The sequence below is a fragment of the Fusarium tjaetaba genome, assembly GCF_013396195.1.
Source record: "Fusarium tjaetaba strain NRRL 66243 chromosome Unknown NRRL66243_c0000261, whole genome shotgun sequence".
NCBI classification, from domain to species: Eukaryota; Fungi; Ascomycota; class Sordariomycetes; order Hypocreales; family Nectriaceae; genus Fusarium; species Fusarium tjaetaba.
Genome location: NW_023501457.1, coordinates 34866 through 60908, shown reverse-complemented (window position 1 = coordinate 60908; position 26043 = coordinate 34866). Strand labels below are relative to the sequence as shown.

General features: G+C 48.8%; 10 protein-coding genes across 10 annotated transcripts; 7 read left to right on the top strand and 3 right to left on the bottom strand.

The window, feature by feature from the left end:
• Positions 1–552: 552 nt before the first annotated feature.
• On the top strand, positions 553–2385 carry FTJAE_10916 (uncharacterized protein; the record flags this gene model as incomplete). Its single annotated transcript, XM_037343804.1, has 2 exons — positions 553–670; positions 797–2385. 2 exons carry the CDS (start codon positions 553–555, stop codon positions 2383–2385), a joined length of 1707 nt encoding a protein of 568 aa, XP_037202048.1.
• A 274-nt stretch (positions 2386–2659) lies between these two features.
• Positions 2660–4663, bottom strand: FTJAE_10915 (NOC3-like protein; the record flags this gene model as incomplete). Its single annotated transcript, XM_037343803.1, has 1 exon — positions 2660–4663. The coding sequence occupies one exon, from the start codon at positions 4661–4663 to the stop codon at positions 2660–2662; it is 2004 nt and encodes a 667-aa protein (XP_037202047.1).
• A 280-nt stretch (positions 4664–4943) lies between these two features.
• FTJAE_10914 (RNA processing factor 1) lies at positions 4944–6191 on the top strand (the record flags this gene model as incomplete). Its single annotated transcript, XM_037343802.1, has 1 exon — positions 4944–6191. One exon carries the CDS (start codon positions 4944–4946, stop codon positions 6189–6191), a length of 1248 nt encoding a protein of 415 aa, XP_037202046.1.
• A 2677-nt stretch (positions 6192–8868) lies between these two features.
• Positions 8869–10421, top strand: FTJAE_10913 (dTDP-glucose 4 6-dehydratase; the record flags this gene model as incomplete). The annotated part of the gene is made up of 4 exons (XM_037343801.1): positions 8869–8914; positions 9001–9127; positions 9181–9716; positions 9778–10421. The coding sequence occupies 4 exons, from the start codon at positions 8869–8871 to the stop codon at positions 10419–10421; spliced, it is 1353 nt and encodes a 450-aa protein (XP_037202045.1).
• Positions 10422–14079: 3658 nt separating this feature from the next.
• Positions 14080–15426, top strand: FTJAE_10912 (methyltransferase; the record flags this gene model as incomplete). Its single annotated transcript, XM_037343800.1, has 2 exons — positions 14080–14354; positions 14406–15426. 2 exons carry the CDS (start codon positions 14080–14082, stop codon positions 15424–15426), a joined length of 1296 nt encoding a protein of 431 aa, XP_037202044.1.
• Positions 15427–16202: 776 nt separating this feature from the next.
• FTJAE_10911 (vacuolar sorting-associated 18) lies at positions 16203–19203 on the top strand (the record flags this gene model as incomplete). The annotated part of the gene is made up of 3 exons (XM_037343799.1): positions 16203–16410; positions 16471–19072; positions 19119–19203. 3 exons carry the CDS (start codon positions 16203–16205, stop codon positions 19201–19203), a joined length of 2895 nt encoding a protein of 964 aa, XP_037202043.1.
• Positions 19204–19371: 168 nt separating this feature from the next.
• On the bottom strand, positions 19372–20119 carry FTJAE_10910 (v-type H+-transporting ATPase 16kDa proteolipid subunit; the record flags this gene model as incomplete). Its single annotated transcript, XM_037343798.1, has 5 exons — positions 19372–19517; positions 19585–19769; positions 19820–19953; positions 20010–20022; positions 20085–20119. 5 exons carry the CDS (start codon positions 20117–20119, stop codon positions 19372–19374), a joined length of 513 nt encoding a protein of 170 aa, XP_037202042.1.
• Positions 20120–22181: 2062 nt separating this feature from the next.
• On the top strand, positions 22182–23633 carry FTJAE_10909 (aspartic-type endopeptidase opsB; the record flags this gene model as incomplete). The annotated part of the gene is made up of 2 exons (XM_037343796.1): positions 22182–22385; positions 22437–23633. 2 exons carry the CDS (start codon positions 22182–22184, stop codon positions 23631–23633), a joined length of 1401 nt encoding a protein of 466 aa, XP_037202041.1.
• Positions 23634–24086: 453 nt separating this feature from the next.
• FTJAE_10908 (uncharacterized protein) lies at positions 24087–24793 on the top strand (the record flags this gene model as incomplete). Its single annotated transcript, XM_037343795.1, has 3 exons — positions 24087–24373; positions 24423–24589; positions 24645–24793. The coding sequence occupies 3 exons, from the start codon at positions 24087–24089 to the stop codon at positions 24791–24793; spliced, it is 603 nt and encodes a 200-aa protein (XP_037202040.1).
• A 109-nt stretch (positions 24794–24902) lies between these two features.
• FTJAE_10907 (oxidoreductase 2OG-Fe(II) oxygenase family) lies at positions 24903–25867 on the bottom strand (the record flags this gene model as incomplete). The annotated part of the gene is made up of 2 exons (XM_037343794.1): positions 24903–25452; positions 25506–25867. 2 exons carry the CDS (start codon positions 25865–25867, stop codon positions 24903–24905), a joined length of 912 nt encoding a protein of 303 aa, XP_037202039.1.
• Positions 25868–26043: the final 176 nt, after the last annotated feature.

Sequence of the window (26043 nt, the reverse complement as noted above, 5' to 3'; positions counted from 1 at the left end):
CTTTCCTCCTCCTTCACCACCACCCACCAGAACTTTTGTTTTGATTTTCTTTTTCCCTTTTCCTTCGCATGTCCTCATAAACCAAGATATAGAATATCAAGTAAGGTATTCATCAAGGAGACTTGCCTTTTGTTTCCTTCCTTTCCTTTTCCCCCCTCTGCTGGCCTCAGCCAGCAGAAGCTCAGCGCGTCCCTTCTCATGATCAAACGTAAGTCGCTTTTCCCTCTGAGTTTTCCACGATCACCTCATTGTCTTCGATCATCCGTCTGCGTCATGATACAAGCATGTTACTGCTATGCTTCGGTCGGTTAACAGCGAATAGTTCAGAACTATCGCCTGCCCAGTATAGCGACACCCCAGTCTTCGCCGCACAGCTGTTACTGATTACGTCTGCAATCTCAATACCACCGCGAGTCGCACTATCAAAGATTTATGGTATTAATGATTGCCTCTTTCTTATTATCTCTTAGCTGACACCGTCTCATTACAGCGGCCTTGAACCGCCTCCCACGCTCATGCCCGCAGTCTTGTTGTGACATGGCCACAGCAACCATGAGCGACAGAGGGTATCAAGACCCTAGCAAGGTGTCAGATGCTAAGGCACTGCAAATGATGTTCAAGTCCAACACCGGGGCTAAGGGTCAAAGCAACATCCCCAAGAAACGAGCAGGTCAGTATTCAAAACTTAGACCCTCATCCTACTTAGACTCGGGAAAGCCCAATCCTTCGTTAAGAATCTTCACAACAAGTGCAATAGATCGGTTCGTTAACAGGTAGACTAACATATTGTTCCAAGGCCCATCGATGCAAGCTGCGCGCCCAGCTCCTGTGCCCCCAAGCAGTTCTACTACTCCGTCAACAACAGCTCGGTTCTATCCACCGACACTTCTATCTAACCCTCTTGATCGTAAAGCTGGAGCTATTCTGGGCCCGTCAGCTTCTGATTTCCTTGGCCGAAGAGATGTAACTCCGAAGCTGTCTTCCAGTCTTGTCCAGGGTCAAGATCATAAGGGAAAGACCAAGGTTCCATCCACTGTTCCTAAGGTACAGGAGGTATCACCCAGTCTCGCTCAGAAAGAAAGTGAGAAGCCTGTGGTCAAGCTTCCGTCTACTTTAGCCGTGATTCCGGAGACTGACAAGCTAGTTTTCAACTCGATTCAGGGGCGGAGCGAGAAAGCTGGGGCTCACGCCACATCTACCAATCTTCCCACTGTTTCTAAGGCCCCTGAAAGAGTCGGCAATCCTGATCTCCTCTGTGACTTCGCCACCGATTCAGGTCAAGCTTCCATCAAAACTACGACAGTAGGAACGGCAGCTGGTCTTCCAAAGACGCCAGCTAAGACTGCCAATCCTCCCGGTAAAGAGACGAAAAAGAAGACTCTTCTGGATCTATTCCAAAACCAAAAATCAGACGGCGTTTTTGATTGCCAAGCGAAGGAGGTAGCTACAAATGACTCCAAGGCCGCCGAACCTTTGAAGTACTCGCCCGACGAACTTCTGGAACTGAAGGCAAATGCAAAGACGGGGGTTCTCCCCCCTGACTGCATAGTCAAGCGTCACAACAACAGCCAGAAAGCGGGCATTGCTGCCACATACAAATCGGCTGCCAGTTTCATTGCTCATAAGACTAACGCTGTATGTGGATCTCAGGCTGAGATGACTGAGCCTACTGTTCTTCGTCCCACTGCTCCGCAAACTTCACCCAAGCAGACTAAGCTCGACTCTATTCAAGCTCCTATTGTGACCACTGCCGAACCTGCACAGGCGGGAAATCTTATTGACCTTGAGGGAGGTCAAGTTGGCCTCAAGTCTGGGGCTGCAGAGAAGGTACCTGGAATCGCCTGTCTCGATCGTCAACGCTGGATGTCTAGCCTTACCTATGATGATCTCGCTGATCTGCAACCTTGTTCGGAGCATACTAAGCTTGACTCTGCTCAAGCTGCCACCGAGGCCAAATCCGGCTCTATGCAGGCCAAAGATCCAGTTGCCTTCAAGGAGCTTCAAGATCCAGAAAAGCCTAAGGGGTTCCGCCCTCAGGCACCTGGTTTTGTGCCCAAATTGCAAGCGCCGCCAGCCACTTCGATGCTAGCCCAGTATACGACTCCATCGCCAATTGATTTGGGCGGTAATGAGGCTTCGCAACATGTCTCGGCAAAGACATTTGCTCCTGCTGAGCAATTTATGGTCACTGCGACGCCTGTTGCTACTCATGCCAATGGCTTCCGGATCACTGGCCCTGCCACCAGTCAAATCATGCTCAGCTCACCTATCAATGTCACCTTTTCGACCGAGCTGCCCCTGCGCACTGCTGGCGACAATGGGGAGGTAGCTCGTGCCCCGAAAAAGCCCACTAAGGGCCTTGGTGCATCCATGTGGGCTAAGTGAGGAGGCAAGGATATGGTATGTACAGGTTTCGGATAGGGTTCTCGAAGGGCACAAAAACCGACGCTTTCCAACTGATGTTAGAGCGTCTAATTCTATGCGGCCATGTAAATCAAGCCTATAGTTGGTTTTTGATACCAGAAGACAGTAGAAAAATACACACGAGTGTAAAACATATATTGGTTATCAACCCGTGAACTACTCAATGATCCTTAAATAGGTGGGAATCGAATTCGATATTAAGTGCACAGTGCTGATGTATTCACTCATCAACCACCTACTCAGACATGCCCTTCTCTAGTATCTTGACACCCTCTCTGACTTTAGGTGAGTAATGCTTCCTCAGCAGTTCGCCCTCCCACACCGTTGCTGTGAACGGGTTGCTACCTTCAACACTATCGCTCACGGGATTGTATCGACCATCTCCCTTGCGCTCCTCAGTATTCCATAGACTACGGACCTTCTTCGAGTGCGTGTGCGCTACATCGCTGAGAAGAACCAAAACAGCCTGGCACGACTTGTCAGGGAGCTGAAGCGCTGTTGTCATGAGCTGCTTGGAAAAGGCGGCTAGTCGCATAGGTGGCACAGATCGAATGTTCCAGGGCGGGAGAAGAATGCCCGTCAGTGCTCGGAGGAGAAGAACTGTGGTGGTCTGGACATTGATCTTGGTGGTCGCGTTAGTTGTGTTGGTGGGGCGTGTCAGCTCGACATCGGGGTTTGTTGAGAGTGGGAGGAGGGACTTGAAGAGATGTGTTGTGAAGAAGGAGAGGTCAAGATGAAGATCGTTGCGCGAGTTGTGAGCGTCTTGGCCTTCGAGCAGAGCGTATGCTGTAACGGTACACAGAAGAGCCTCGCGGGTTAGGTTGCGAACGGGGATATCATCATCGTCTTCTTCACCCTCATTGCCATCCTCATAACCGAGACCCTCAGTGGCGTCTTCTTCGCTGTGTCGAATAAGATCCTTGAGTGCTTCCAACAAATCACCAAAGAAATCCTGGTTGATGAGATGGGCGTACTTGGCAAGACCTTCAAGAACGGCACCCATGAGATGAGGCATGCGTAACTTAAGAATTCGGAAGTAGGTTGCAAACACAAGCTTAAGCGTCTCGGACTGCATACGATCACGTTCCTCGTGACTGACTGATGCATCGGCGTTGGCCATATCCTTGTCCAAGGCCTTCTGTTCCTTGAGCGCCTTACGATGTCGCTTGGTTCTAAACTCCTTCTTTTTCCTCTTGAGGGGTGCATCATCATTCTCGACATGGTCTCTGGATGCCTTACCCGAGAATTCGGAGAGGAGGCGCAGGCTTAAGAAGAGGTTCACAACACTCTCATCGACCTGAAACTCGCGAGCCTTCATCATCTTGGAAAGTAACGCCACCGCATCGTTTGTAGGTCGCCCTTCTTCGTCCTCCTTGAAAAGCGTCTGAAGAGCCTCTAAACACTTGACGCCATCTTGATTGATCTTGCGCCGGCTGAGCTTCGAAACAAGAATCTTGAGCAAATCTATGTGAAAGTTGAAGTGTGAAACCGATGTAACGAGAGTGCAGGCACAAGTGATAGCGATGGTAGCCATGCTCTGCCCGCCCTTTGCAGCCCTGACCTCGAGCTTGGAGCATCGCGCAAGCTCCTTGATGTAGTTCTGATATCCAGAAACGAGAGCTTGTTCATACTGTCGCAGTGTACGCACTTCCTTGGATAGCTTTTCCCTGGGTCCGTTTCCAGTCTGGGGACGTATACGGTATCCAGGGATGACATCCTTGTAGACAGACATTTGGGTCATGAGGGCAAGCATCTGGATGGCGATAATCTTAGATTGTCCGATCTTGGCGAGGGCCTTGAATGCGCCGACGTGTTCCTCTGGGTTCTCGTTCATTTGCATAGCAATCTTTGCTAGCTCTTCCTGTGCTGCAAGAATCTGCTGAGGCTCTGGGATCTCGGGTTCCTTTTCTTCTTCCTCCTCCTCCTCCTCCTCAGGTTTCCCCTCCACTTCATCCTCGCGGCCTTCTAGCCATTCCGTGTCGCTCTCAATTGAGTCCGTCTCATCGTCTTGCGCTTCAGCTTGCTCAATCCGACCATCGGCTGTCTTGATGGGGAGTCTGTTGCTCTCTTTTTGCTTTTTGCCTTTGCGTGGGCGCGTCTCATAGTCTTGTTCGAGACTCCAATTTGAAGCGTTCTTAAAGAAAGACTTTTGGGCGCTTCTTGAGTCGTTCTGATCTTGGATCTCATGATTGGTAGAATCATGAGCGATCTTTCTTCGTTTTGTGCCGTTTTGTGCCATTTTTCTGTATTATTTCCAGTTTATGGCACGAGATAAATGCGCCTCTTGAAGGTTTTGTCGTTGTCTGTCTTGTCGATTTCTGCCAAAGTCGACAAGGTCTTGTGGGGCCGGCAGGAAATCGCATTCACTGATTGGATGAGATGATCACTCACCGCCAAAAAGTTGGACTTTTCTGCCGGACAGAAATGCCCCTCTACCAAATTATTTCCCAGCCGAGTGTTTGAGGTTCTTTCTACCGTGTCTGCTACCCAACTCGATCTACTCCGCCAAATCGCCGCAAATGGGGTTCACAAAGCCGCCTGTTCAGGCGCTCAAGTCTTCCAATAAGTTAAAACGAAAGGAGCTCTTCGTCCAGTACAAGAAGCACCAGAACAAGGAGAGACATGAGGAACGACACCGTCGCCGTAGGGAAGAAGCAAAGGACCCCGAGCTCAAGGCAGCCCGTCTAGCCAAGCGCAAACCTGCAACGATCGACTCGAAGCGAGTATGGGATGAAATAGACGATGACAGTCTTGGTGTGCAGGTGGACCTCGAGAAGCTGAAGCGCCGCCGCATTGAAGAGGCTGAAGCAGCAGAACAGGCGGCTCACGAGGCTGCTATGCGCGCCGAGGAAGAGCTGGACGAGGATGATGACGTTGACAGTATGTTGGCTTCGGATGAGGAGATGGACGAAGAGCGACAGGCTGCACTGGAAAAGAAGCGCCAACGCCGTGCACAGCGAGATAACAGTGTTGCCCCATCCACAACAAGCACAAACCTTGACTTGACACCAACATCACTGGCCCTAAAGTTTCCGTCTCTTTTCACCGACATACCGGCTCCTGAGCCCAAGATCCTGGTCACAACGTCCATCAACTCTACTCTCCACGAACAGGCCCATGTTCTCTGCGAGTTCTTCCCCAACAGCTCATATGTCCCCCGGTCGGCCCATCGATACGGCCATAAGTATTCGCTCCGAGAGATCTGCAAGTACGCCTCAAATCGGGAGTACACAGCTGTAATTCTCCTCAAGGAGGACTCCAAGAAGCCTACAGGTCTCACCGTTGTGCATCTTCCTTCCGGCCCGACTTTTCATTTCTCCATCACAAATTGGATCGAAGGCAAAAAGCTTCCAGGCCATGGCAACCCAACAAACCACTACCCTGAACTGCTTCTCAACAATTTCAAGACACCACTTGGTCTGCTGACAGCAAAGCTGTTTATGACCTTGTTTCCCCCTAAGCCCGAGTTCCAAGGTCGCCAGGTCACTACGCTCCACAACCAGCGAGATTATATCTTTGTGCGACGACATCGTTACGTTTTCCGAGAAAAGCGACAGACAGAAAAGAGCATCGTCGGTGCCGATGGAAAGGAGGTTAAGGGTGTGGAGGGCATCCGTGCTGGTCTCCAGGAGCTTGGTCCTCGCTTCACCCTCAAGTTGAGGAGAGTTGACAAGGGTATTGGAAGAGCTGGAAGTGAGGGTGATGATGCGACACAGTGGGAGTGGAAGGCTAAGATGGAGAAGGACCGCAAGAGGTTCAACCTATAATTGCTTCTCTAATAGTGAGTTGGTAGTCACGGTGCTTGGCGTTCTTGAACTTGAACCGGCAATACAATACAGTACAAAGATAACGAAGACATCTTCATTTCAGGCTCCTGGCCGCTGTTATTCCTTTTACCCAATGCTGTGTAACCTGTTCTTCAACTCCCAAATTCGAGAAGAGGCGCACCTCATGGCTGAGTGGTATGATAGATGAGGTGTCGATTCGTATCAACGTGACTTCACCGTGTCTTGCTCAAGATATCTTGATTTTGTGCAAGGCCTAGGGGAGTACTGCTTCTAGTAGCTACTAACTCAGTAGCCCAAGTTAGTTACCAAGGTGGTAATACCTGTGGACTACACAAGTGCTCTCGTGGAAGTAGCATTCAAAGAAAGCACCTTGACGAGTACGTTTTGTCAATCGAGGAGACAGTTGCTTAATGTTTGATGATAGTCGACAGTGGCCTCCGAGATAACTACTATAGTGAGGACGGTGGTTCCCATATCTCAGGTTACCTAGTAGGTCCGTCCTTTTAAGCCCAGATGCGATTTCCTCGAAGTGAGCCAGCACTCATGAACTTGTATTTGCGTATTTACCTAGGTAGCCTTGCCTAGTAGGCCAGAGTCTTCACCTCCATCAACAACGCATGGAGAACTGTCATAATTCATGATCACTTGCTTAACATCACTCGGAGCAGCATTTGTCTTCGTTTCTATCTTCACGGCCAGTTTCACTGAAACAGACAAAATGTCATCCGCCGACCCGCCTACCTGCGGTTCAGGATGTTCTTTTCCTTCACCAAGAGAAGTATATGCGAAAACCCGCCCACGATGCGGGACCTGTTCGATGAGGATCACATCATCTTCAATGTCATTCTATGAGTTTATTGGATCAAAGGCCAACTCCCATGCCTTCGCCTCCAACCCCTCTGAGAGGTGCCAATTCTATAACTACCACAGCCGCCGGCTTCCCCGCAGCGTCTGATGGAGTTGAAGATAGGGGTTTTGTATCAGTTCATTCTATGGGCAATAGATATGGCTACCTTAGGTAGGTAGGTAATTGAGTGCCTCAGATTATGTTCTTGCTATCAAATGAGCATGTCTACTTCTCAAGATGATTCACCTCGACTCATGTTCCTTAGCAACACAATATTGTGGGTGTTTATTCTGGCTGAGACCATACATGGATTGGCCATGAGTATCAAAACGGCTATACGGATATAAGAAGACGCTTTAGTCTTCGGGCCCTGCTCTTGGACTATAGTATGCGCTTGAGAATTGACTGGTCATGGTATCAACCGAGTTCATCCCTCAAGTCCACGAATGGCGTGGACTCGGAGTGGGAGCCTTGACCCCTGGTTGACGTAGCCCTTTCAGGATATCATATCCGGTGATCAGGTCGAGGTCTCGACGATGATAGATGCTCCACTACTACATGCATCGAGTCACTTTGAGATTATTGATGAGGGGAAATCGTTCGATATGCTGGCAGGTGCGTGAATGCAAGAAAATCCCATGTCGTTGGGAACGATATCTATGTATGAAACAGGAGATCTGTCCCGACGATGGTGAATAGAAACGGACCTCGAAAGTAATAGAGGGAAAAGCCCAACGATATAAGTCCACTTCGAGGGGGATTGAATCCTCTCTTTTTCCCAATGTATAACAAACCTCAATCTGGAGGACTTTAGCGTCCCTATCAAAGATTAATACAGGATTTATGTAGAGCGTGACTGTTGTCTGTTCGAGGACGCAAGTAACGTTACCTTTCCTATTCACCTAATTATCCGAAGCAATGCCTAAACCGTGGAAGACACAATTAATAATGCTTGCCCGAAAGCTGGATAGGGATCGTAAAGGTTGGGGAGCGATATAGCTAGATTAGTAGGCACCTTATTCGTACTGAGGGAGCTACATAAGTCGAAGCGAGCTTGTCATCATTCAATAAGCTTTGCTTTTAAGTCCAGCGTTTGATTATTATGTCACATACATCTGCGGGTCTACCGTTGAAAACGGTGATACTTGTAGAACGCTAATCGCCATACCGTTCGCTTGACAGGCAGAAACAGCAAAAGAAGAACAACAGGGAATCAAAGTATAAACAGAGCAAGTGGAGTATTGAAGAACTTCTAATATAGTCATGGGATCTTGGGTAAGATCGGCATGCATACGAACTCCTTGTTAATCAGTGAGCGCAACCTCCCATAGGCAATTATCACGACACTTTTAGGACTTGGGCTGTGGCGCAACGTTCCTTTCCAGGAACCAGCGCCACATCTCACCAGTCTTTTAGTGAGGTGGCGTTACAAGTTCAACTGTGCTGCATTGGACAAACCACGCTAGAATTCAACGTCTCTTCGTGTTCTGTGTGATTTGCCCCTTTAACTCGATTCAGTTGCTGACAACTATAACGAAAAACCTCAACAGTGTTACACAAGATAACTTATTCGTATTTTAGACCAAGTCTCTTCGTCAAAGATCTCCCTCCATTGCTTCTGGGCCGAGGGTTTGCCCCTTACATATCCCCTGTCCCCTGTCGGGTGGTTTGCGACAATTAAAATCCTGGCTGTTCATGACGCAGGCAGATTTGTCTGCATAACAGCAGAGACTCTGCCATCAAAGTCACAGTCAATGCTCTGATACACCCTGCTTCAAACAGGGCAGACTCAAATATCTTACGACGAATATGACGGCCTCCTCTGATCAACTGCAAACTAACGGTGACGCCAGTGGTAAGCCACCCAACTTGACGTCTCGTCATCCAAGCAAGCTATATAATAAGCGAATGGTCGAGCTGTAGACTAACCGACATGTCTAGTTGGGACAAGTAACCACAGCAAACACAGCGACATATGGAAGCATGCCCCTGTACTCATTGGCACAACCAAATTTGAGCCTCGCTGCGATGTCAAAAACATCATGATTACGGGCGGCGCTGGCTTCATGTGAGTGACGTCCTTCCACGCCAAGCTCTGCTCCACTGACGGTTTATTTCAAGCGCTTGCTGGGTCGTCCGCCATCTCACTTTGACATATCCACATGCCTATAACATTGTATCATTCGACAAGCTAGACTACTGCGCTGCTCTCAACAACACAGGCGTCCTAAGTGAATCCTCCAACTTTACCTTCTATCATGGCGACATCACCAATCCAGCTGAGGTTGTTGACTGTATGGAGCGATACAATATTGATACAGTTCTACATTTTGCCGCCCAGTCACATGTGGACCTGAGCTTTGGCAACTCTTATGGCTTTACACATACAAACGTCTACGGAACTCATGTTCTCCTCGAAAGCGCCAAGAAGGTTGGCATTGGCCGCTTCATTCATGTATCGACTGATGAAGTATACGGTGAAGTTAAAGAAGACGACGACGACCTTCTTGAGACGAGCATATTGGCTCCTACAAATCCATATGCCGCCAGCAAAGCGGCAGCTGAGATGTTGGTGCAGTCTTACCAGAAGAGTTTCAAGTTACCTGCCATCATTGTGCGGAGTAACAACGTATACGGTCCTCATCAATATCCGGAGAGTGAGTCAGAAAGCTAGCTGCCTTCCACATGATGCATGCCCAAGATTCTAACCGTTCTTAGAAATCATCCCCAAGTTTACATGTCTCCTTAACCGTCAGCGGCCACTGGTTCTGCACGGAGACGGCACGCCTACCCGGCGATATCTCTACGCTGGCGACGCAGCTGGTGCGTTTGACACGATTCTCCACAAAGGTCAAATTGGCCAGATTTACAACGTCGGTTCACATGATGAAGTATCCAATCTAGAGCTCTGCGGGATGCTGCTCGACCGAATGAGGATACCACACGATACCCCGGAGCAGCTCCGTAAGTGGATCAAGTACACTCAGGACAGACCCTTCAACGACCGTCGGTATGCAGTTGATGGCACCAAACTAAAGAGGCTTGGTTGGGAGCAGAAAGTGTCGATAGATGAAGGCCTCAAGATTACCGTCGATTGGTTCACGCAGTTCGGAGAGAGCTGGTGGGGAGACATCAGCCATGTTCTCACGCCGTTTCCTACGGTGAGCGATGGCGAGATGGTGCCGGATGATGCGCGATCAATGCGCGATGAACCACTTGAGTCCCAAGATATACGACAGGGCAAGCTGCCGGAACAGCACAAAAATGATGATATGAGTGGTGGTTGTCGATCACCACAGAACGGTGAGGATACAAGTGGGCTACATCAAAACAACAGCGGCGGTTATCAGATTACCGCTTGACGAGCAGCCATTCTTTTTGCGGGCCTTTTTCTTCCTTTTTCTTTTTGAGATGAAATTTGATAATAGAACATACAGATGGATGAAAGACATAGATACCACTTATGAGGGGGGCTCATGGTTAGACAAAGTCCCGAGGCTAGGGCTGCAAGTTCAATCACCTAGATTCAAAGAATCTTGAAATATACCTAATATATCGTGGATACATGTTTGTGCGTCTACCGTATGGATTAGACCACGTAGCAATCAAGATGACCGCAGCAACTATCACTGGTTCAATGTAATAAGTAGTGAAAGCTAGGCGCTATGGCATTGGCTTACTATCATCGGCTACCTATGAGAACAACTCAACTCTGGACCGTCAAAGCACTCCCAGTAACCAATAAGCCCCCCCTGTAACTGCAGGAACACAATCAGGACAAAATGCAACGATGCGTATCCAATGGCCACAATTAATGACGCGTTCTCCTGCATGATGCATCACTAACTGGGGCAGACAAAAGGAAAAACCAAGCCAAAATTCAGGGGGTCAGGTATCTTCCCAAAGGTCCGGTATCATATGCAAATGCAGAGGCAACGCCAGCACACAGACGCAGACGCGGACGCAAACGCACTCTCGGGGAGGACACCAAGTCCAAAGCAGCGGGTCGGGGAGAGGCTAAACTCCGCGGCGCCGGGCCGACAGTCTAATGCGTCCCGGGAAACTCTGACAGCACATAACAAGAGGCAACAGTTTGTGTGATACGTGGTGAAGTTCTTTCACTCTACGGAGTCTCCAGCGAATGGGATCACGGCGGGACGATCCTAGACTGGGGATGGTTTGACATCTTTCCTGTCGATGCCCAATGTGAACCGACCTGCCGGATAAGGGACAAGGGAAAGGTTATCCGGGGGTGAGGGTTCTTAGTATGTGATGGTGATGGTGTTGGTGGTGTTTTGGCCATCATACTACAGTATTTTTTAACTGCCGAAATGTTGATAGGCAGACATGTACTAGACCATGAACTAAGCGGAGAACAGGAAGAGTTTCCAATTGGAATCACTGACATTTGGGTTGCACTAAAGGGTTTGACAGGGCGGGAGGGCTTTGATTAATTGCCTCTAACTTGTTAACTTGGAGCTTGGGCGACGGGGTCAGAGGGTAAAGGGGACGGGCCGCTTCAAGATGTGAGACCTTAGTAGACAGACACTGACTGACTAGAATTTGATGAGTCGACGATTGATAAGTGAGTTACAGTAGGAATACAAGTAGGAACAAGTCTATCCGTACATACGACAACGGCGAGGCCATCCTTGTCGTATCAGTGCCCAATTCCGCATGTAAATAATTAGTAAAAGCCAACTTGTCCAGGTTGTTGCACTTCATCGACCGTTTTTTTTTTTCTCTCCAACGATGTGGAGATATGTAACTTACACCCATGACACAAGGAAGACGCGGCTAGCTGTAGTCAAAGAGACGTCGCTCTTTTGAGTAACAGTAATGCCGATACATGAGTGACAAGCAATTATGCTTAATCGACACGAAATCTATCTCTATTGTCGTATTGTCTTTTCTTGGCGTGCGATAACAGGCAGGATTGGATTTCTGAACAAAGGCACAAGACAAGCTAAGGCGGACAAGGTATCCGACTCGCATACGGAGTACAGTAAACATCGACTCATGAAAAGACCCGCATGGACGCTTATCTGAATCAGGTTTAAGTCTTTGTCTGGATTGTGAACCCTGAACCAACTGTGCATCCCCTGCTGTTGGCTGTTGCACTGCTCCACTGCCGTGGGATGATGGACCAGGAGCCAGGTTCCCTGAGGGGGAAACTCTTAGCATCCCCAAGAGAGCAAGTTTCTGTGTTGCTCATTGCTTCTAAGAGCCTAGATTGGGCTGGAACTTGCCGTGTTGCTTCTGAGTACTTCCATGGGGTGACACTACTGATGAGAATACCTAATCCACGCCTTCTTGTAAGATGAGGTCGTACAGATGCCACACATGTACTCCGTACTGGTCAACCAGTTGAGAAATACCTAGGTAGGTACGGAGTATGCCATGGACCTTCAATAGTGCACAGAGGCTTAGGGTCCAGGCCTGTCTCTTCCAACCCCCCGGTAGCCGAGGCCGTTTGACAAGCAGAGCCAAGCAGCCAAGCTCACCGGAGCAACATCAATCCGAGAGCAGGTGCAGAAACATCCATGGAGTGAGGAGTCCGTGTTTAGGATATATGCGGCGGGTTAAAGGGCCAGGTACGCTTAGAGTGCCGGGAGCTGAGGAATGGATAAACCTCCACCTTGACCGTCGAATCGCATAAACGGACAGTAATGGAAAAACGGCCGTCAGAGGGATACAACGTTTCATGATTTATCTGTACATATCTTCTCTGAGTTAAGGATACGGACGAAGATACTTCACAGGGTTGCCACGGCCTTCCGTTACCAGCCAGTATTGCCAAGCTCAAGAAGGTCATAGAGCATGGGGTTGTGTATACTTGGATTTGATCTGAACCAGTAGATTAAGGTATGAGTGCTGTACTGTTACTGCACTGCATATGAATGGGCAATGAGCCGCCTACTCTCCCTACCTACACACTGGGTATGATATGTATATATATTTTATAACCCTTCAACTTCATCTTCGACTCTGAAGGTAGCCAGTCCCTTGCCAGGAAACAGCTAGCGTCTACCACCGTCAATCCAAGAGACTTGTCGTTTATTAACCACAAACGTTGTCAACCGACCGGCATATCCTTGTCTCTCAGAAGCAGCACAGTGGTAGCACCAGACGCAGAACGCCCCCCCTTGCACCCGATCCTTGGATCTCTCTCCTCCTCCACTTTTATTCTGTTCTGTCCATTGTATTTCATCAGGTAAAGAGAATCCTCGAGTTGGTTTTGTTTCTGTTTCTGTTTGGTCTTTCAATCCAACGACCGTACTAATTACTAACTTAGTACCTAACTAAGGTAGCCCTGGCTCTAGGGAGTTAGTGTATTCCCCAGCTTTTCCTCTCTATCGGTGACTCAACCAGTCAACTTATCTCTTCTCTCTTCCTACCTCAGACTATTCGTAAACTGACCATATACAATTTTGTCTGCCTTTTTCTACGGATCCCTTCCGGTTCCCTCAGACCCTTGTCCCCGTTTCTTGGTCTGTGCTCACGGGCCTTTACCAATCCCCAGGTCTTCTTCCTGCTTGAAGTCTTGGATCCTCCTCCGCTCTACCTATCCACGGATACTTCACGAATACATATCTCGTCCTTTATCCATAATTGCTTTGTTTGTGCTTTGACGGCTGCTACTGCCGCTCGGGTTTCTTTTGGCCCTCGTACGGACCGTCTTTAGACAAAGACTCCAACCTCGCTCTCGCGAATAAACCCGAACTTAACTAATCCGGTTTCTGCGCCTCAACCTCTCATCCACCAAATCTTGGACCATTCTCCGTCATCGCGACAGCAACAACGAATCATACCCGAGCCCGAACTTTTGTCGCCCGCGCCGCTCGTTTCAGCCTCATTCCCCGATATCAAGCCATGTCGTCAGCCATTATCGCATCCATTCAATCATCATAGTTGTCATTCTCCTCCTGTTCTTCTCTCTAGACACCCATGGCCAAAAAGCGAAGGACCAAGCAACGCAAAAGTACACGGGGACGTCACAACCAGTCTCAGACGAGCACAATGTCCTCGGAAGACTCGTACGCTGTACAGAGCGGCCGACAATCTAGCGACGGTACACCGAGTGAGCATGCCAATAGCGACGGAAATAACACAGCCATGACCAGTATCATGGGTACTGATGAGGAGCATCATCACGATGATTCCGACCTCGACGAAGATGTCGACGAAGACGACATGATATCCATATATCCCGCTTCTCAATACCCCAGGGTCTCTGCCTCGCACCGCGTAGAGACTCCATTCTCTCCAGATTCCCATGCGATAGACTCAGACATGTGAGCGACAACTTGTGCTACATTCCTTGCCGTGACACTAACACATACTAGGGCTGCATCGACACGATCGTTGTGGGCGCAAGACCTTGACTACCGAGAAATCCACGGCCGGCGCTACTGTCGCGAATATTATATGCCAAACGACGACATCGAACAATGGAGAATGTCTCTTCAACACCAAGTATTCATGCACGTCCTGGACGGTGAACTTACTCTTGTCCCTCTGCAAAACCCCGAGCATATTCTCGATATTGGCACAGGAACAGGTGAATGGGCAATCAAGATGGCCGAGCTGCAACCCCAGTGTGAAGTTGTCGGAACCGATATCGCTGCGATAGCCGAGACTAAAAGCGTGCCCATGAACGTCTTCTTCGAAATTGAAGACGCCGAGGATTGGGATCGCCACCCTGATATGTACGACCTGATTCACTTCCGGCTTATGGAGGGTGCATTCCGGAACTGGAGCTTCGTCTACGACAATACGTTCTTTTCTCTCAAGCCTGGTGGCTGGATTGAGGTTCAAGATTTTGTGAGCGCGGAGGGCTTTGCACAATTCTTATCGCAGTTCCCCGACAACTCTCCCATGCACGAACTCCTTCGAGACCTCTTGATCGCCTCGGAAAAGTCGGGGCGTCCACGAGGGATACATCATCTCGAGCCACGGCTGCTCATGGAGGCAGGCTTTGTTGACGTACGGGTTACGGAATACTCTATACCTATTACCGTTGCCGAGGCATCTGCTGGCAAGATCTGGCTTATTTCGTGTCTAGACAGCTTCGAGGCATATTGCTTGCGCTTGTTGACGGAGTACTTGGACTGGGACCCTGAGAAATGCAAACAGGCTTGTGAAGCTGCTGCCCGAGACTTGGCAAACGCAGCCAAGGACCCCGAGAAGTCGAAGGGTCTTCAGGTCAAGATGCGCATTATCATTGGCAGAAAACCCCTCGATGCGGCGCCCACAGATCTGGCAGAATTCTTGGGGAGGAGTTACTCGCCAGTAACAGAACTGAACGGCAACAGTCCTGATCCTACGCTCCGTCCAGATGACCAAACAACCGCAGGTCTGAGCTGAGGCGGTGGTGCCAGCTCGGTTCTGGCGAGGGCACGAAGAAGATTAATTCTTGGGCGGCTCAGCGGCTTTGCTTTGTGTGCGATGGGGTTTGGCGCATACTTTTGTTTTGGGCCGGCGTTGTAAACGGATGACGACTCATTTTTTTTTTTTTTTTTTTGGTTCTTCTAAACATTTATCTGTACATTCTTCAGCATTCGATCTAGGGGGTTGGTTATCCTTTGAAGATACTCATGGACGGCGCTCTGGTGTACACAAGACTTGTTCGTCTGATGGCTATTCAGAGCTATAGACATGACGAGTTATGTAAAAGACACTTGGATTGGTTAGACAGACCGTAGGGAGAATATGTGTATCAGTGCACTGGCAATAGAATCTTTGTAGAGTCAAAACTTATGCTGCCTCTGATTCATTGAGCATTCTCTTAACCAGGTGATGCTTATTCAGTAAGGTAGCGAAAGCGTAGGTGGTGATGTAATATTTGGGGCGAGTGTTTTGCCAGGAGCTGGAGCTAAATAGCGGCCTTAGCCCCCAACAGCAGATAGGTGAGGTGCCTGTCCGGCCGTCCCCAGGTGGGGACCTGGAGCTTGTCCAACCACCGACTTCGTCACCGTCAACACCTCTCACTCATTCCCATCATCAACCAACTTCAGCGAGTCGACCCAACCTCTAGGCCCCGTGTTTGTCGAATTCAAATCAGACGCCTAGAAGTGCGCAAGACGCATAGCCACCCTCCACGCCCCCAACCGCCGAATATGCGCCTGTGAGACCGCGACAATATGGCCCTGGATCTCCAAGATGGCTTCGTCGCCGCCAATGGCGTCCCAGACCTCGAAGAACCTATTTTCACCATAGAGCGCGTCCAGCTACAGTTCTCAGTAGCCGCCGATTTTGTTGCAGCGCAGGTTGCCAACAACGTCATCGTCCTCGCCCTTTCCAATGGACGCATTCTCCGTATTGACCTGGAACGACCCGAGGATATTGACGGTGAGCAGTTGAGCGATGTATCATGCAGCTAGTCATGGTGACTGATATCGCAATGTATAGACATCGACCTTCCCAAAAAGCCATCCGAGATTGGCATGATACGGCGCATGTTCCTCGACCCTACAGCATCACATCTAATTGTTTGCACCGCGCTTGGCGAGAATTATTACCTCCATTCCCAGTCAAAACATCCTCGGCCACTTGGGCGCCTACGAGGAGTTTCGATCGAGAGTGTGGCATGGAACCCTTCGTTACCGACAGCATCGACACGCGAGATATTGATCGGTGCATCCGACGGCAACATTTACGAAGCCTTTATTGAGACGTCAAAGGAGTTTTACAAGAAGGAGGTGAAGCACTTGAAGAATCTTCACAAACTTCCTGACGGACCAATTACGGGATTATGGGTGGACAATCTTCAGAATAACAAGTCAGACCTTCGGCGGGTTGTGATAGCTACTCAGACACGCTTGTTTCACCTAGTCGGGAGGATAGGTTTTGGGCATGATGGTTCAGGGTCTGTATACACCCGATTGTTCGAGTCAGAGCAGCCTGTTGTTCATGAACTGTCCCGGACGACCTCAGGAGCTACTTCGAGTCTAGCGGTATCCCCAGACCCCCCAGATTCTGGACCATACGATGACGATATTCCTGATAGAGCATATGCATGGCTATCGTACCAAGGCGTTTTCCATGGTAAACTCTTGAACCAGCCAGCAGACAGCAACCTCGGGACCAAGGTCTTTTCCGAATCACATATGCTCTCTAGAGCTCAGATCCTTTCCCCTGAGAATAGCGAAAGACGAGTCCCGACAACCGAGGCAATCGATGCAATCGCGCTCACACAATGGCATATTGTCCACCTGGTCGGGGGCCGTGTCATTACAACGAATCGTCTCACCGGAAAGATGGTGTCTGAGCATGATGTTATCGGTCAGGGACAGAAGCCTCTCGGGTTCTCTGTGGATATCCAAAAGAACACATTTTGGCTATTTACATCAGACGAGATATTCGAGATTGTGGTTCGAGATGAGGAGCGCAACATCTGGGAGATTATGACAAAACTGAAAGAGTTTGAGCCAGCTCTGCAGCATGCTCGAACACCGCTTCAGAAGGAAACAGTCGCGGCTGCTTACGGTGACCACTTGGCCAAGAATGGACACTGGCTCGAGGCTGCTACTGTCTATGGCCGCAGCAACAAGCCTTTTGAAGATATCGCACTGAGCATAATCGACAATAATCAACCAGATGCCTTGAGAAAGTTCTTACTGACGAAATTAGCTTCGCTCAAGAAATCAGCAGTGATGCAGCGGATGATGATCGCGGGATGGTTGATCGAGGTCTTTATGTCCAAACTCAACACGCTGGATGATACCATAAACACACAGGCTGAGCCGTCGGAGCACCTCAACTCAACTGAATCACGCAAGCTACTCGAGTCTGTGAGGAAAGAATTTAGAGATTTTGTCGACAAGTACAAAAACGACCTCGACCGGAAAATGGTCTACGATGTCATCAGCAGCCACGGCCGTGAGGGAGAACTTCTATACTTTGCCAATGCGGTTAACGACTACAACTATGTTCTTTCTTACTGGGTACAGCGAGAGAGATGGAATGAGGTCCTGAATGTTCTCAAGAAACAGACGGATCCTGAGGTCTTTTACCGATATAGCAGCGTGCTTATGACATATGTAGCGCCCGAGCTGGTTGAGATCTTGATGAGGCATGCTGACTTGAAGCCTCGAAATCTCATACCAGCCTTTCTTGAGTACAACCGGACATTCTCGGGAGGCCCCAATGCACAGAACCAAGCTATCAGGTACCTCAACTATGCGGTTTACCAGCTTAACTCGAAAGATGCTGCTGTACACAACACTCTGGTCTCGATTTACGCCTCTCACTCTTCCAAGGATGAATCGGGACTTTTATCCTACCTACAAGCACAAGGTGATGAGCCGCGTTACGACCCAGATTTCGCGCTTCGACTTTGCATTCAACACCACCGAACATTATCTTGCGTTCACATCTACACCAGCATGGGGCAGTATCTTCAAGCAGTGGACTTGGCGCTTTCTCATGGCGAGGTTGAGCTAGCAGCAGTTATTGCAGATCGACCCATGTCGAATCCTCAACTGCGCAAGCGATTGTGGCTTGCGGTGGCCCGAAGAGTCATTTCCCAGTCGAATGGAATCAAGACCGCCATTGAATTCCTCAAGCGGTGCGACTTGCTCAAGATCGAGGATCTCATTCCTTTCTTCCCTGACTTTGTTGTTATCGATGACTTCAAAGAGGAGATTTGCGCCGCACTGGAAGATTACAGCCGTAATATTGATAACTTGAAGAAAGAGATGGACGAGTCGTCGCAGACTGCAACAAATATCAAGGTTGACATTGCTGCGCTCGATCACCGATACGCAATCGTGGAACCAGGAGAGAAGTGTTATACATGTGGGCTGCCGCTCCTGAGCAGGCAGTTTTTTGTCTTCCCCTGTCAGCATTCGTTCCATTCTGACTGCTTGGGACGCAAGGTGCTAGAGCAGGCGGGCGTTGGAAAGTCCACACGTATCAGGGAACTTCAGACACAGATACAGAAGGGTTTGGTCAGTGGCACTCAGAGGGAGACTGTGGTGGCGGAGCTGGATGCTCTTGTCGCTTCTGCTTGGTATGTTTGTGTTTCCTCTTGTAGTTTCACAGCTAACATTGTACAGTATTCTTTGCAGTGACCTTGCAATCAAGAGGATTGATGAGCCTTTCATTACGCATAACGACAACATCAACGAATGGGCATTGTAGCAAGAGGAGGACAGGAACAAAGTCTGTTTGCTCGTGGCTGGCTGCCTTATCATTATCTTAGATCTGCATATACCCCCGCAACATTTATTCAGTACAATTGACGACAGCCTGGATTTGAAACCTATGGTCTAACATGATACCGGGCCATCGCGCTCTGGTTTGTATGTCTCAGTACCTGCATTCGGTAACACCATCGGTGGAGCGAGTTAACATAAGGATGGACACAATGACACCGTACAAGCCTAGGACCTCGGCAAAGATGAGGATGAGAACCATTCCGATATAGAGACGCGGTTGCTGCGAACTTGCACGAACTGGGGGTTGTTAGGCATTTGTCACAATTTGTCAAGTTTGCTGCCTTCAGTCCATGAATGAACATACCTCCAGCATCACCAACAATGCCAATAGCAAAGCCAGCAGCCATGCCGCACAGCCCTACGGAAATGCCGGCACCGAGCTGCAAGAAGGCCGTGTGGATAGCCATCTTCTCCTTGATGTTGTTTGACATGATGACGCTTGCTACGAGACCGTAGATGGACAGGATCTGGGCCATGATGGCACACAAGCTGCGTGTGTCAGCCACTGTTTTACTAACGTTGAGTTCATCTCATCGTACGTGTTTTGCATCATCATGTTGGGGCGGAGGATGCCAGATTGGAAGATTGCGCCGGCGGACTTTGCGGTGCCGTATGCTGCGCCGAAAGTTGTGAATACGATGGAACAGGCACAACCAAGTGCGCCAAAGAAGGACTGTCCATATGTTATGTGATGAGAGGTGGGTTATTCTTTGGTAAAGGGCTACATACGGCGTACATGGGACTGAGAAATATCATGTCAGTTGAGTCTCAGTGTTTCAGAGATTAAGAGGGAGGAGGTTGTACCATCGGTCCATGTTTGCGAGCAGCTCAAAATCCATTTTGGCGTTGGTTAGTTACTGTGGAAATTCCAGTAGAGGGCAAAAGGTGTTATCACGGGTACAGATGGTCAGAAGTTTGCGGTAAGCAACACATATTATATATATACTCATGCCAAGCTGCACAATCGGTCCAGGACATGTAAGCCTATGTAAACGCTACAAACAACATCACTTGGTAATATGCAGCCCCCTCAAAAAAAAATTGATTTCAGCCGCACAAAGACTATTAAGCTTGGCAGCGCTTTTCTAGGCAGCCAAAAACTGATGACTTGCACGGTTTGTGTTGGTGATGTAGGACTGCATCCTTACGTGGCTTGGTAGGCAGAAGAATAAGCTGAGTTATAAGTGGCTGATGGTGAACATCCAAGATAAGATGCGTACCCGGAGAGAGGCCTCTGCACTGTTTTCCCTGACGACATGCCCCTTTGTGCCCGAGAAGCACAATGGCTAGTTAAGGGGTAATTTACACGAGTGTCCGTCTGGAAGCGGACGTTGAGTTCAAGCAAGCTGGGGGGTTGTGAAACCGAAGATGTTACTGCATGATACAATGAGAAACGACGTCGAACCTGAACCGAGAGTAATAGTATGTATGGGATAGAGAATAGCCACAAAATACGAATCACGCTTCTCGTGATAATTGTTGGTGTTGAGAGCAACATTGATTCAAATGCATGATTATAATGGAACCACTGTCTACCCTAAACATACAAGAGAAATTACAGAGCCAATGACTCTAGAGGGAAGAGATCTTGGCAGTTTCGAGGGGGGAAACATCTATTTAAAGGAATGAAACAAGAATCAGACGTCATGCCAATCGACTTGGCTCTGTTCTGTGGTACCCTGAATCTGAATTGTAACTAGCTAGTTAGTGCCTCCGTTGTCAATCGGAAGTTCGGCACCTTGAGCCACTTTAAGTTGTCGTAAGCATCGCCATCCGATTCTCATCCATGTGATGTCAACTGACTAGGTAGTGGCCTTTCCTGAATAACTTCAACTACCTAGAATCGAATAGGTTTCTCTTTAGAGAAAGACTTTGCAACCTGTGGCATCGTGTGACAAAGAAAGCCCCGTGGTTAAGCGCTGCAGGGACCAACGCATTGCACGTCATCGAGCATGCGCCAGTCAGACGCCCATGTAAACGTTTCATAGAGAGGCTTGCAAATAAGTTGAGGCGCCAACTAACATAACTAATAATAACTATACTTACCTTATGTACAGTTTTGCTTAGTGTACTCCGTAGGTACAGTAGCAGCAGATTGACTGTACTTACAGAGTAGGATGGGTACTACTCATTAGGTTAGGCATCATGCGAATACTACGGATCTCCCGCCTTTAACGTGCCCGCTCTATCTCCCGAACACCTCTCAAGGTTTCTACCGGCCGCGCGTCTCCTCATTGACGCCTCAGCATCAACTCGAGCGGGAGGTGATCATGAGTTGGATGTGCCCGATGAGATGAAGATGAGATGGGATAGCATGGGATCAGAGGCATCCAGACGTTTTCAGGGTGTTTCGAATATGCAAACTCCACTGGTTCGTGCGGCGCCTAAAGATGATTCTGATACAGCTTAGATCGATCAAGGGGGTAAATGGCATGACTGGGTTCTCCAAATGTTATACAAAATGCATGCAAATGTCACAACGAATGGCTGTAACAGATACTGGATATGTTTTCTCTCTGTCTCCCGATCTCATCTCTGTCTTTCTCACTCTCTCTTCGGGTCGTTCCCTCGCTACTTCGGCGTTTCCGTGCCGAGAGGTGGTGCTCTGACGTTTGCTTTTCAAGGTGACGTTGACACATCGCCAGAGTTTAGTACTCCCGCGCGGATGTGCGGCAAGATCCTTAGTAACATTGACTATCTATGACCAAATGTCGGCACTGCAACATACTAGTCTAGACTACCGAGTTCGCCTTGTGGGCGTAATCCGATCTTAACGTCAACCTGGGGCGGAGCATCCGTCTGTCTGTACATCGGGGCCAGGATATAAACACAGGGATCAATACCCTCACCTCAGTTGGCAGATGAGCTCGACAGGTCATATCAACTTACAAGGTTTCAATCATGAAGTCTACTCAACTATCCTCCCTGCTATTGTCTTTACTACCACTTACTCAAGCAATTTCTCTCAACAGGAGAGACAATGGCCTCGAGCCTCGTGTTATGAGCGTCGAGATTCAGAGGCGGACAATATCTGATCCCATTTCCAATGATCGAAGACGTCTTCGCAGAAGAGACGGGACAGTAGACATTGATATTGACAATGAAGTAAGTATCTGCCCCAAAAACACAAAAGGCACAATCACTGACCTTTCCTAGCAATCTCTATACTTCCTCAATGCATCATTGGGAACGCCAGCTCAAGATTTCCGTCTCCATCTCGACACTGGAAGCAGTGATCTATGGGTCAACGCAGAAGGCTCAAAACTATGTTCTACTCACGCCAATATATGCAGCGAATCTGGCCTATACAGCCCCAACAAGTCGTCGACTTATGAGTATTTGAACAGCGACTTCAACATCTCATATGCCGATGGCTCTGGTGCCTCCGGAGACTATGCTACCGAGACGTTCCGCATGGGTAGTGTGAAGCTTGAAGATTTACAGTTTGGTATCGGATATGTTACATCTGACAACGAAGGCGTTCTTGGTATTGGATACAAGAGCAATGAGGCTCAGGTCGGCCAACTCAACCGAGACGCCTACGATAACTTGCCGGCCAAGTTGGCTTCCAAGGGTCTCATCGCTTCTAATGCGTACAGCTTGTATCTCAACGACCTCGAATCCGCCACTGGAACCATCCTATTTGGAGGCGTGGACCAGGAGCAGTACATCGGCGACCTAGTCACTCTCTCTATCAACAAGATCAACGGCGGGTTCTCCGAGTTCTCCATCACATTACAGAGCGTCAGCGCAGACTCGGAAACTATCGTTGACAACCTCGACCTTGCTGTTATCCTCGACTCGGGCTCAACACTGTCATATCTCCCCGCCTCACTTACATCAGACATATACGACATTGTTGGCGCTCAGTACGAGGAGGGCCAGTCTGTGGCTTACGTTCCCTGCGACATCGGAAACGATTCTGGAAACTTTACGTTCAAGTTCAAAGACTCGGCGGAGATCTCAGTATCATTGAGTGAGATGGTCCTTGACTTCACCGACGTGACAGGGAATCAACTATCCTTCGATAATGGCCAAGCAGCCTGTACTTTTGGAATAGCACCCACAACAGGGGACTTTTCAATCTTGGGCGACACGTTTCTCAGAAGCGCCTACGTTGTTTTCGATCTTGACAACAACGAGATCTCACTAGCACAGAGCAACTTTAACGCTACAAAATCGCATATTCTCGAGATCGGTACCGGAAAGAATGCTGTTCCTACTGCCACAGGCAGTGGTTCTTCTGATAATAAGGAGAATGCCGGTGCGTCACTTTCGCCATTGGGAGGCGATGCAGCTATATCCATGGTTGCGGGGGCCTTTGCTCTAGGGTTTGCTTGGATGCTTATTTAACGTGGTATTAACGATGTGCATGGTTTATGAAGGTATCTGGAGTGAGGCATCATGATTTAGCGTCTGGGTTGGCGTTGCATGGTTATTCTGTTGTATCACATTCAAGGAGTATCGGGTCAAGATAGATAAGAGTTAAGAGAAATGATGTTCTATTGATTTCTAGATAAATTGCCTTTGACTCGAAACTTTCCTACCTAGTCTATAACTGAGCAATGGTAGTGATCTGATCTGCGTGCGTTTGCCGATTCGGCTCCGAAAGGTTGCATCTTGCCACTCTTCACTGATATATGTATGGCACGGAGATTAGTTACACCCGATGTATACATCATATATATATCGACGGTCTTTTGTCCAAGTAAGCTGACCCTTTCAGCTCCAAGACTCCAGCCTGCTGTTGACGGCATGCTACAGTAAACATTGTACCTGAGAACAATATACGTCAAACAGTACATAATGACTGCTTACATCGAGCTTGCAGCTTCTTGGCTCTTCAAAAACGCAAAGGGCAGAGATGCGAAAGCTTTCTTCACCACTCCCGCCTTTGCTGAGCACCCAGAGCCTACACTTGCTGTCACATCTCCAGATTGTGGTCCAGATGGTGCAACATTGGGGAAGGACTACATGCACGGCGACCAGCACAAGTTTCCAGAGTTATCCTGGGACTCTCACTCTGGTGTAAGAGAGTGGCTACTTGTGTCTGAAGATCCAGATGCTCCCCTCCCAACGCCAGTTTGTCATGGGTGAGTTGACATTTTGTTTTGGAAGAATGAGAGTGACTAAGAGTTGTAGAATCTACTTGGGAATACCCTCTGAGAAAACAAGAGTTATCGGGAGTGACTTTGAGCCTGTTGAAAAGACCTCCAATCGACTAGCGGGAGGCTTCTACTATGGTGCGAATCGCATCGGCTCGATTTATGGTGCTCCACGGCCACTTCTAAATCATGGCATCCATCGATGTGAGTATTCTTTGTGTGGCTCAAGTGCAAATACATGAATTAACATGATACAAAGACTGGTATGAAGTAATTGGTCTAAATGAGCCTTTGGACGACAAGTTCAAGACCTCCAAACCGAACAGGGATCAAGTCGCAGAAGCCATTAAAGGTAGGGTGGTTGTATGGGGAAGATGGATGGGACAGTGTGAGAGAAGATGGGAGTGAGTCAAGATGGAGATGGCATCGATCTTCTATGTTTCTACTCTTACGCACAATCGACGGCTCCAATCTCTCAGCCCGTCACCCATTTTGTAATTATTGAACACAAACACTCTTAAATCCGTCCAAAACTCCAGATGTTCAACCCAGTTTTGGTTCCCTCTTGAACGGGCAGCCCAGCATGCCATGTCTCTTCATACCCTCTACCATCTGCCGCAAAGTTCTCCCAATAGACTGCATTCCCCGGCACAACCTTGAAAGTCACGCCCATGCCCCTATGTTCCTCCGTATCGTCATGACACTCGATGAACCGACACCATTCCGTCTCCGCTGGCCTCTTGATAAGGGGAAACTCGGTGCCACCGCCTTTAAGACTATCAGAACCCTCGACCCACACCATAAGACTGCTCACACGACCCCATCCACGCGTGTTAGTACTCCAATCAAAGTGATGATTGTAGTGGCCACCCGGACCGTACCGTTGAGTTCTCAGGCGTTCGATCCAGAGATCTGGGCGCCAGCCTTGAAGAGCGCGGGCACGAGACTCAATGCAGCGGACAGGGTCAGTTCTGGGAATGACCGCAACGTGAGAGTCACGGACTGAAGAGTCGCGATGAGTGACCTCGCCATTGTTTGTTATGGTTGAAGGTACAAAGAGCGGTTCACTATTGAGTATAAGCATCATATCATGCATGACACGATACCGGGACATAACTACCTTATATCAAGCAAATGCTTCCTCTCTTCCCCATTCAAGAAATTCTCAAGATATATCACCAGAGGCTCTCTGCTCAAAATTCTGGCAACATAACCATCTGGAGCACATTCAGGCGCTGTCGCATTGGGCAGATCAATAGCTAGGAGCGACTCATTCAACTTGGGGCGCGGTGAGACATCGTTGATGCGGGTGGCCCGGTCTGGATACAAGAGGTCACTGATGGGGTTTGAGAAGACTAGAATAATAGCCAGGAGCCCAATCACGTATTGAAACATGGTTGAGGGCAATTTATAAGCAGTCAATGGCTGATAGTCTAGAGGAGGATGAGAGTTGAAGGGGGGCGGATGGATGGTTGAGCTCATGGTGAGTGGAGCAAAACTACCTTACCTATGTACAAGGGTTAAAGCTTCGGATAAGACGGGGATCACTAATGTCTGATCTGACCATAGGATCTCAAAGACCAGACATAGTTCAGGCTTTGAGCATTCCATAGATATCTGGATCATTTCAAGAGGTCCTGGGTATTTATTTCCTCTAA